The sequence below is a fragment of the Sinohyriopsis cumingii genome, chromosome 15, assembly GCF_028554795.1.
Source record: "Sinohyriopsis cumingii isolate HCF-2022 chromosome 15, ASM2855479v2, whole genome shotgun sequence".
Classification (NCBI taxonomy): Eukaryota; Metazoa; Mollusca; class Bivalvia; order Unionida; family Unionidae; genus Sinohyriopsis; species Sinohyriopsis cumingii.
The window spans coordinates 98,121,351-98,133,043 of NC_142975.1; the positions used below are offsets into that span (position 1 = coordinate 98,121,351).

At 33.7% G+C, this 11,693-nt stretch overlaps 1 protein-coding gene across 1 annotated transcript; it reads right to left on the bottom strand.

Annotated features, from left to right (window-relative positions):
* Nucleotides 1-258: 258 nt before the first annotated feature.
* Nucleotides 259-3,019, bottom strand: LOC149782371 (uncharacterized). Its single transcript, XM_089934870.1, has 4 exons — nucleotides 2,881-3,019; nucleotides 1,859-2,062; nucleotides 1,217-1,411; nucleotides 259-720 (listed from the first exon to the last, which is right to left on the bottom strand). The coding sequence occupies exons 1-4, from the start codon at nucleotides 2,933-2,935 to the stop codon at nucleotides 707-709; spliced, it is 468 nt and encodes a 155-aa protein (XP_089790996.1). The 5' UTR covers nucleotides 2,936-3,019; the 3' UTR covers nucleotides 259-706.
* Between the last annotated feature and the right edge of the window lie 8,674 nt (nucleotides 3,020-11,693).

An 11,693-nucleotide genomic window follows, 5' to 3' on the forward strand; every position in this document is an offset into this window, starting at 1 on the left:
TCACTTGATATTCTAGAGAAATAAATTATGTTTTGAAGTTTTCAAAACATGCTGGCTATGAAATCTTTATGTCACTGAGTTAAAGAACATAACTTCGTGACAAGATGGATACATATGTAAGATCATGTTTCAACCTTTCTAATTACAAACTAACGTACAGATTCGTAGTGATCACAATGAGAAAGGTGTATCGGAGCCTAGTTTCCAACAATCGTTATCTTTAAAAATATAAGGCAATACTTTATTTGACAGGTTGGGTAATTTTATTCAAGTTGGATCAATAATTAACACGAGTGATTACATCTATAGCAAATTAAAATAGGTCGCATATCGTTGACATAGGATATACGTAACAAATAAAACAGTCGTAATAGAATATAGACCATTAGCTATGAACTATCAAGGTTAATAATATCTTATAATCTTCTTGTGTGCGGTTCAAACGTTTGATTTAACACACTGACCTGGCGTTTTTTTACCATTAATTTGGAAACATTATTTTGACCTAATCAGCTGGGTTGAGTAGAATACATCTGCGGGTGCAACACTCGGAACGTAGTAAAAAAAAATATCTCACTTCAACCTGAAACTTGATGAAGAGAACGACAAATAGCTAAAAGTGCAAAAAGTGTGACAGAATTGTTCACGTCAGGAACAGGACGTGCGAATCGTAGAACATGAATAAACTTTGATGCCCTTTGTCCACTCATTTCAGCGGTTCTGAAGAAGAAAACGAAATGGAAATAAGTTATAGGAAATATAGCAACATCATTATTCTGAGGTACATTTAAACCGGGAATATCAATAATGCAATTAATGAAATAATGTTGCGTGCAATAAGACTACCATATAACTAGACCATTATATAATGATAATACCAAGATTCTGTACAACATTTTCGAATTCTAAGTGGCAACTACCTTTGTAACTTAAGAGCTATTATTATTGTTGTTATTATTATTTTTATTATTATTATTAGTATTATTGAAAAGCGACATAACAAGGAAGAGAGATTGAGACAGGGAATTGGATTCAGATAATTGCAGCATTTACATTGACTCAAATATTTATTTGTAGCCAAATCATGGCTCTGATTCAGTAGAGAGGAATACATTGGTACTTATGATTGTCATTGCTCTTATTTTGCAAAGCCTGTGCGCTATTAAATCTTACTAAATGACTATTTTGTAACACTCTCTGTCTGTGCATTACTTACGTTGGCAGGTTTCACAACAATATTGACCATATAGAGAACAGAACGTCAGCTTGTTGTTAGCAAGCGTATAAGCCTCTTTACATCGAAACGAAGGGCTGTCACTGCAGGAGGATACCTGTTTGGTCGACTTTGATGGAGTCGTAGTCGTCAGAATTGTGGTGTCTTTTCCTATTTTTTTAGGCATTCCATCCAGGTCTGCACATAAGATTATATAATGTTGAAGAATTTCAATTGGCTTTTTCATTATCGAAACGTTTCATCTACAAGGAAATTGATTTTTTTAAATATTTTGTGTCATTTAGTCAAAGTATAACTGTCGTGAAAAAATAATATTGGTCCACAAATCTGTTCTTTATGTTGCAAATGCTATTTCTCGAAGGAATATATGCCTTCGGTGAATACCAACATGAGAGAGAGAGAGAGAGAGAGACAGAGAGACAGAGAGATAGAGAATGATATTCGGATAATTGTATCGTAATTGTCGTTTAGAGCAGTTTACTAAATGGCTGTTATGTTTAACTGCTTATAAGTGTATTATAATATATATATATATATATATATATATATATATATATATATATATATATATATATATATATATATATATATATATATATATAAACTAATGCATTACATACATACCTTTGCATGTTCTGCAACAATATGGTCCATTTTCAGAGCAGAATGCCTTTAGATCGTTATAATTCTTATAAGCATCTTTACATCGAAAAGGAGATACATCTATGCAGGGCAATTGCTTATAGGTCCACTTGGTCCACTTGGTTGTTGTCTTTTCCGACATAGTTGTGGTGATGTTTCCTGCATTTATGGTAGTTCTTTCAGGAGCTACGTATAAGATTACATACTGTTTAAGAATCTCAAATGGCTTTGTGATTGTTTAACTTCGTTACGTCAGGAAACATGACAGGTTCTGTCTCTGTTATTCAAAGTTTATCTGATACGAAAAAATAATATTTGTCTTCAGATATGTTTCTTTACAAATATAGTTTCTCAAAGGAATATTTGCTCTGAATGTGACAAAATTTCTGCCTTTGTTCAACATAAATTTTGAACATGAAAACATGGACGACGTTTTCATTTTTTGCTGCAAATAGTGAGGGATTTAACTTACACGCGGATAGAAAAAAGATACCATTTCATCATACATGTTTGTGAAATGTATTCTCTGAAAAGAGATGATACTCCGTCTGACTACTGGTTGAAAGAAAACATGCACTTACATGAGAAACCTTTATTGCACTATATCTCACATTAGCCAGCATGATGATTTAACACGACAGAGAACTCATTTAAGTTATTAGAAGTTTTCAAATGGAACGTTATCAGCCATAACAATTTTGCCTTAATTGCAAGGGTAAGAATGTTTCCAATAGCTAATTAATCTGGATTATTATATTACGTCCAGTTTTGGAATTTCCATTTCAATAGCGACTGATTGCGCTTTTGTTGAGATTCAACGCTCTGTCGTTAGTTACGTTACTAAGAAACTCTCAAATATCGGACTTTTGCGGACTAATCTAAACTGAGTCTACCCAACCCAAAATGAATATAAGCAATTTATAATAGTTGAATGAAATAAAATGAACAACGAAAATGTGAGAAAAAGAAAAACATGACGTTTTAGAGAAAAATATTTAATTTACCTGCGTCTAGTATGACGAACGTACAGAGTAGCACGATAAAAAGATATTTCTTCATTTTGGTACTGGGTCGCAGCTACTTTTGCGTCTATCACGAAAGCGAATAGTTGTCTAGTATGGACGTATACAGCTTATATAGATGCCAGGAGAAACGCAATGCTTTACAACTATGCAAGAAGTATAGGTTTCAACAAAGCTGCGGCAACGGATAATCATATAATTAATCTTTTCTAATCAGTATTGACGGCATATATTGTTGATATGGATGACGTAATAAGAACAGATAAAATACTAACAAACACTAAGAGGGATCAAAATATACATTCTTGTATACATGTCATGACTTGTTGGGTTTATACGGACCGAATTATGATTAATCTCCTTAATACGATTCTCTCTAATCTCTTTAACTTTCATCGGTTCTCTTTTAGATTATAAAATTTTCTTAGTTTTAATGATATTAAATAATACTATATTTGAATGGATATAAGAATAGTGTGACAATGACTTATAAATGTTGTCCTTTTCAAACTAAATTATACTTACAACTTACCTTGTGCACTGAGGCAAAATGTAGGACTAAATAAGTATATTCACACATTTAAATGTTAACATCAAAATGCAGCCTTAGTGCGTCGGCGTGACAGGTTTCTCTGGGATCTCATGGATTGATAAAGATTCCATGTTGATAGAACTAACATTAATTTAATATCAAACCAAACTCTATCAAAAAAAGCACATATGATAACTGAAAATTAGTGTGTGGTATCATTATCCTTCCATACGTCCATTCATAGTTCCAATAATATATTCAACCACTATACATCCATCCAGACTTTTTTCAATAGATACATAGGTTTAAACCTATCTACCAACCTATTTACTTGCCTACCTATCTGCATACCTACATATGTACATACTTATACATAGATTGGTATATAGATACGTCCAATGTTGTTGTTGTTGTAGGGTTTAACGCCATTTTTCAGCACACGATAGGCTATACATGGCGGCCAGTATTAATGGTGGAGGAAGAACCCGGGAAAACCCCCGGAAAGAACCACCTACCCACGAGCAGCTACTGGCAAGCTTTCTTACATACCCAAGTTGGTTGAATCCGAGACTCGAATCCACGCAGACAGAGGTGAGATGGCAGTGATTCGTAACGGAGAGCGCTTTAGACCACTCGGCCACTCGGGGCCCTAGATACGTCCAAGATGAATCGATTGTGATGGATGACAAACTTAGTTACCTGAGTGATTGTATCCGTCATAATTAATATTGTCTTATGAATGTTAAATTACAGTTTTCGTTATTGATTTATGCATTAACTGTTCCAATTGTTTGCTTTTGCATACGTTTCAGCTAGGTTCTCTTACAGTACTTCTTCCTCCGTCCCTGTCTCTGTCATTCAATTTCTCAGATAGAATTGCAATAGTTTTTAATTAATTTCGGTAGTGTTGTTGGATAAGCGTTTTTGTCGGAGTTTGCATTCGGGATAAGTCTCTACATGACGTCATGTTAGTGCATATTCTGTTTTGGAACAGGGAAATATATATCAAAAAGGTATATTGAGATTCAATTTGCGATTTCTGAGACGCAGAATTTGTTGCTTTAGAAGTCATGTATATATTGATCCTATACAAATTGCTTTAACAGAAAAGGTTCAGAAGTGATGGTAGAGATGACAACTTTTTTTAAATGCTCGAAATGCCGGGAAGGCTTAAGATACGAGAGCTTCTGGAACGATTCATCATCCCCCATGACTATGTCACCACCAGTGATTCCATATACATGCATTCTTCAACCATATTTCAGAATCAACCCCTGTGTAGAATATCATCATTACAAAGTATCTTAGGTATAATAACTTTCGACTTTATATAATACAGCAAGGCTGATAAATTGAGTAACATTGCTTCCTACAAGTGCGACAGAACATAACATTTGTTTAGAAAACCTATTAAGTTGCAAAGGTTATTAATAGCTACAAATATCAGGTTTTAATCTCGTCTCGTAGTAGAGATTACGAGGTCTTAGTGCTAGCTTTGTGAGAGAATGGCTATACATGGAGGCCTGAATAAATGGGATAATCCTTGAAAAACCTAAATATTCTCCACGGAAAGCTACTGGAAAACAGGGGTGACATGGCAGTTGTCGATACCAGCCAACTCGTTACGTCATTCGGGCATGTGTGGTACCAGACAATAAATAACATACTATATATGCATAGGACGTACGAATCAAGTTACACACACACAACACACATACACACAATTTTAGGAAGACAGAGATTATTAAAATAAGATAACATGTAATTTGCAGACATATTGTAAGATTTCCAGTTCAATCCTACGACTATTTACTACTAACAAATATGATAGCAAATGAGATGTTAATCCACTGAACTAGCTTTTCATTTGATTTCCATGACCATTCAAATCACTGAAATAGTCTATTTAGTATCAGTATAATAAGGGTTTGATTTTGGGAAGACACGTAAGTCAGAAAGTTGTATCTTCTGTACATGAATCATCTGGCATATATATATCGTGGCATACTTTTATATCGTTGAAACTGTAGAGGCCATTCCGATTATCAGCTGATTACCAATTATATATGGAACTACTCTTGCTCTGTTTGCAATTTATAAAGGCAGAAGTAGTCACATTCACAAATGGAGCATAGCGGCCATCTGTATGGTAATATATGTGGCTTACCAGAGACGAATCATCAAACCAGTCAAAATGACGTGTATTCCTACAAATTAATTTGACGGCAGTGGCGGTACCATTTAACCAGCACAATATATTCAAATAATGTCATCCTAGAAATGTTACGCGATGAAAAAGAGATACAATTTAACTGAGAGTTTCCATACTGGAAAGGGAATATTTAATTCCAACCATACAGCAATTACTCTAATTTGTCATATGCTATTTTCTCTCTACTACGACATGATTTTTAAATATGACGTTTGTAAACATAAATAGTGTTTTTGCAACTTAATGCCTAGCAGCTTTTTGTCTAATGTTCTGCTAGACGCGTTGCAAGCAATACAACTCAGTTGATCAGCCTTGCTGTATTATAAAAATCGAAAGTTTTTATACATACTTTGTAATGATGTAGTCTGCACAGAGTTGGAGATTCTGAAACATCGTTGAAGAAGGGATTAAAGAATGCAAGCAGAATGTATATTGAATCGCTGGTGGTGAAATAAGTGCGCGGATGGTTAATGCTCAAAGAAGCTCCGTATATGAAGTGCTCCCAGAGCATCCAGGACAAAGATGTCCTTTAGCACCCCCACTTCTGGGATGGGTAGGTAGGTAGGGAGTGAGTTACGTAGGTAGGTACGTAGATAGGCATATATCTAAAGATGTATGTATGGGTGTATGGATGGATGGATGGATGGTGGGTTTATGTATTAATAGATGCATGGATAATGAATAAATAAGTTAAAGTATAATGCAAATTCTCACTACATTTTAGAGCTGTCTTTGTGACAGAGTTTCTTGATATTACATAAGTGTTCGGACTATCAACATGGCATGTATATTAGTCCAAAAGATCTCAGAAAAAGGTGTCACGTCGACGCACTAAAGTTACATTTTGATGTTGTCATTTAAATCTTTGAATATACTTATTGATACATTTATTCTGCTGCATATGAAACGAGGTAAATGGCAGATATAATATAGTTTAGAAAGGATAACATGTACAAGCGATTGTTACACAATACAGACAGCGATCTACGTATAGTATTGTTTAATATGATATAAACTGAGACAATTGTAAAAGAAAAGCTTTACAAGCTGTAAGATATTACTGATAATCGGATTAAGGAGATTAATCGATTCGGTTCTGATTACACCTACCATATGACAGATATACACTGTCTTTGTATGCCGCTAAAATTATCCTTACTAACCAATATTCTCCTCAAATATACTGAACTGAGTACCACCCAAAATATAGTATACTGTTGGGTACCCAGCCATATTGGTATTGAAAATAATGAAAAGGCCGATTGAGCTGCTAAAATGGTCATTTCTCTCGAACCATCTGATTATAAAATACCGTATACTGATTTTAAACCTAGTATCAAAGAGGGTTTGCGTCAAGAAGTTGCAGGCATCACGGAATGATGCATTGACTAACAAACTGCACGAAATGAAGCCAACCCTAGGAAAATGGACTCCTTCATACAGAACAATCCGTATGGAGGATGATTTCATTGCAAGAATTATACTTGGTCATACATATATAACCCATTCCCACATACTAAAAGGCAAGGACCCAAGAAAGTGCGTTTATTGGAATGAACCATTTATTGTTAAATATTTTGTGATATAATGTTTCTACCTCCAACCTAAGCACAATCAGTACTACAATGTGCATGACATGAAGGAACCTTTTGATACAATAAACGTATATTGTATTATACAATTCCTGAAAGAAGTAAACATTGATTCTAAATTATAATTTTTACCAAATTCCCTGCTGATTGAGAAGTTTTATTTATTAATTTTACCATCTTATCGATTTGCTTTTATGTATTTTGTTTTATGTAGCTGGTCGATAACAAAAATGTTCTCAGTTTTAATCAATCATACAATAACCTTTGTATAGCGCTAAATAGCCTAATGGTGCGGATGCACTAGAACAAAAACAATCAGTCAATCACGTTATGTCACAATGTACATTATCATCCTGTATAGTGTTCTTTTGTGGTTATCCGCGCTTATTAAGTCATCAATATCAATAATTCATGTCGCCAGTACTGATTAAATAAGATTTATTTTAAGATTACCGTTATCGCAGCTTTGTTGGAACCGATGGTTCTCTTTTATGACGTTTACTCCATAATTGTACATACATGTGTTGATCATTGCATCTTTATAAGGCATATATTTTCACAGAAGAAAAATATTCGCTTTCACGATAGACACATAAGTTTCCCCGACACTGTACCAAAATGAAAAAATATCTTTTCATATTGCTACACTGTACATTCCCCATACTGGACTCAGGTCAATTATCCAATTTGCTCTTAACTATCATGTTTTTCTTGTATTTGGTTTATCATTTTATTTCAGTCTACTGCTTGAAATTGCTTTTATTTGTATTGGGTAGACTCAGTTTAGATTCGTTCGTAGAATCTGACATATGAGAGTTTATGGAAGTTTATTCGTAAGGCACGACAATAAAGAGCGTTCAGAGTGAACAAAAGCACATTATAATCGCTACTGAATTGATTATACCAATAGTGTACGTAATACGATACTCCAGGTGAAATAGGTAATGGAATGGTTCTCAACGTTATAGTTAACACAAAACTAATTGGGTTGATAACGTTAAATTTTGTGCACTGACGATAATTTGAATGAATTTTTTATCATGTTACAGGCCAATTTGAGATTTAGTGCTATTAATTTTTTTATGGAGAAATGTAAGTGAATGTTCTATTTTTATTTTATAAAGCAACAGTCTGATGGAGCAGCATCTATTTTCATAGCAGACTTTTCACAAACATATACGATGAAAATTTTCATTTTCCGTCTATCCGCGTCCAAGTTAAATCCTTCACTATTTTCGTCAAAAATGAAAACATCCGTCCATGTTTTCATGCTGAAAATATATGTTGAACAAATTTAGAAATTTTCATCACAGTGTACGGAAATATTCCTTTGAAAAAACAATATTTGAAAATAAACACGTTTGTAGAGAAGTATTATATATCCATACCAGTCAAATCTTGAACAAAAGTGACAGACTCTATCAATTTCCCTGTAGTACCAAATGCAGACAATGCCAGAGCCAATTGAAATTCTTAACCAAATGCAGACAATGCCAAAGCCAATTGAAATTCTTAACCAAATGCAGACAATGCCAAAACCAATTGAAATTCTTAACCATTGTGTTGTCTTATACTTAGCCCCTAAGAAACTACTCCAAAAACAAGAAACATCACCACAACTTTGACGCAAACGACCTCGACAAAGTGGCCCTGTAGAGACATCCCTTCAGTTTGAAATAAAGAGGTTTATAATCCTTTTAACAACACGCTGACGATCTGTTGTGGAAATGGTCCATATTAATGCGAAGCATGTAGAGGTAGGTAATGTGTTATATATATATATATATATATATATATATATATATATATATATATATATATATATATATATATATATGTGTGTATATATATGTGTATATATAACTATATATATATATATATAACTATATATATATAACTATATATATATATATATATATATATATATATATATATAGAAAGAGAGAGAGAGAGATAAAGATGTATAAACTTATAAACAGTTATACAAAACAGTCATTTAGTATACTGCTATAAAGGACATGGTTTGTAAAGTAAGAGAAATTGCGATGAAATCAATCATGAATCATACGTACCGATATATTGTTATCTATTGGAACAGACCATTGATTTTGTTACATATAAATATTTGAGACAACTTAAATGGTACAATTATCTGAAGATTTTCCTTGTTTTTGTCTCTCTTTCTGTCTTCCGTGTTATCTTGTCATTAACTGAAGGCAAATGATCTTTTGAGAAATAACATTTGTAACGAAACACATTTCTGGACAAATATTATTTTTCTATATCAGTTAAACCTTGAATAAAGAAAAGAACAGTTCAATTTCGTTGTTGTAACAAGGTAAAACAATGACTAATCCAATTGAAATTCCTAAATGTTGTGTAATCATATATGAAGCCCATGAAAGAAATAGTCCTACAGCAATAAACCTCACCCCAATTCGCAAAATGTAAGACATGAGTTCCCTCGACCACACCGGTATCCTCCCGTAGAGGGATATCTTCTACTCCATGTAAAGAGGCGTATAAGATATAGCGGTACCAATTGTACAAGCCCAGGTGGGCGGAGCTTAAGGTGTAGAAACATTGTATTCCGAAATAAACAACAGCACTAGCTGTGATTGGTGCATTATGTAAGAATTATACTTTCTGTAGGCTTTAAAAAACTTAAATCTCTTGGCAACATGTGAGAATATGTTAATTCATATCTAGATCATATTTTGTATTGTTTATGATTCTTTTTGAATGTGGTACACATGGCTGAAAATGTCTGTTGTGACTAGATAACTCTTACCCCTGTCTAGTTCCAGCAGAGTTATCTCTCTTAAATTCAATGGAGTACCTCGTTGAATTGACAATCTAAAGTTGTTCTCTATGACAGTTTGTGACATTCATGCTTATGTAGGATATAAAATATATTTATTTCACAAAACATTAGCATTTAATTATATGGAAAAACAATTGGTACCGTGATACCATAGTCTTTTTAGCAACACGCTTGTGTTCTGTTCCGATTTTTTTTTAAAATTTGCTGTGAAACATACAAACGTACGTAATACAGACAGAAAGTTTTACAAAACAGTCATTTAGTCAGATTTTATAAAGCACGTGCTTTATAAAGTAAGAGAAATTGCGTTCAAATCATAGATCATACGTACCGAAGTATTCCTCTGTATTTAATCAGAGTAATGAGTTTGTTACAAATAAATATACGAGTCAATGTAAATGCTACAATTATCGGAATACAATTCCCTGTCTCAATCGCTCTTCCTTGTTATGTTGTATTTCGAAACTAATAATACAGTACTAATGATAACAATGCCGGCACTTAAATACAAATAATAATTACCACTTAGAAATAGAAAACGTCGTGCAAAATCTTGATATATGATTATATAATTTTGTATCTATATTGTATTTTATTTTATTGTACGCAAAGCTATTTCATTAATTGTATTAATGACAAGAGTTTCACGATATTTGGGTGGAGCTTGAATGCCTACTGTTTTCAAAACAACCAGACACCACGTAAATATAAAGCAAACAGCAGGGAGGGTAAACGGACCATTTTATAGAAGAGTCCATTCGCAAAAATAAAGCTTCCTACCAAAATGAAAATACAAAGTCAATAACGTCAAACCGAAACCTCGCACAGACTGAGAATTTTCTCTAATTTGGTTATCTCACTTTGTTACTTTATTTTTGTCGCTGGTGTTTTCAAATTTGTATGTGTGTTTGCTTACCCGTCGGACACTCATTTTTGGTCGTCACCCTCCCTGCTGCTGTAGTGTGGTATACGTAAAGCATTATTATATCAATAATGGAATCTTACACAGCTAAATTAGCTCGAGAGAAACTAGAAGCAATTAAGAAATATCATCCTATCCGTGATTCTTTCAAACAAAATTTACAAGCGCGTCAGGCGTCTCAGGTGAAATTTACATAAGGTACAGAACAGCTGTTTAAACCAATTGTCGAATTAACAAAGAAAAGTGTTACAGCAACTAAGGATGCTCAAAAATCTCTTGAGACATTACTTGATGACATAGTTGGTCGCGTTCAAGCTGCCTCAACCTGAAGTTCACCTCTGCCAAAAGTAAGAATAAACTCATATATACATTCAGGCCAGAAGGTATTATCATGATAGAAATAGGTATCTGAATCACGAAAATGTAATACTCTAAAAGCTGCTGATTGGGTCAGGAATATATATTGCATCGCGACTGATACTCCGCAAATAAGACCTGAGTAAGATATTACTCGTTTTGACGTCTTCAACAATACAGTATAAGAGTATATTGAACAAGTAAAGAAAGAATGGAGACTAAAAGAGGAGAAAGTGAAAATGCAACTTGAAAAAAGCAAAAGCAAACAGGAAATCAGCCTCAAGATCATGGAAGAAAAAAGAAGGTAAAACAACAAATGACGAAGAAGGAGCAACTGGAAGTAGTCTTGTTACTCC

Bases quoted from the DNA above. Each gene is read 5' to 3' on its own strand.
- LOC149782371 (XM_089934870.1), bottom strand. From the start codon at position 2,935: ATGAAGAAATATCTTTTTATCGTGCTACTCTGTACGTTCGTCATACTA. The intron at 2,063-2,880 runs GTAAATTAAATA...TCTTATACGTAG, and splicing joins GTTCGTCATACTAGACGCAG to CTCCTGAAAGAACTACCATA. The intron at 1,412-1,858 runs GTATGTATGTAA...TCTTATGTGCAG, and splicing joins TTGTTGCAGAACATGCAAAG to ACCTGGATGGAATGCCTAAA.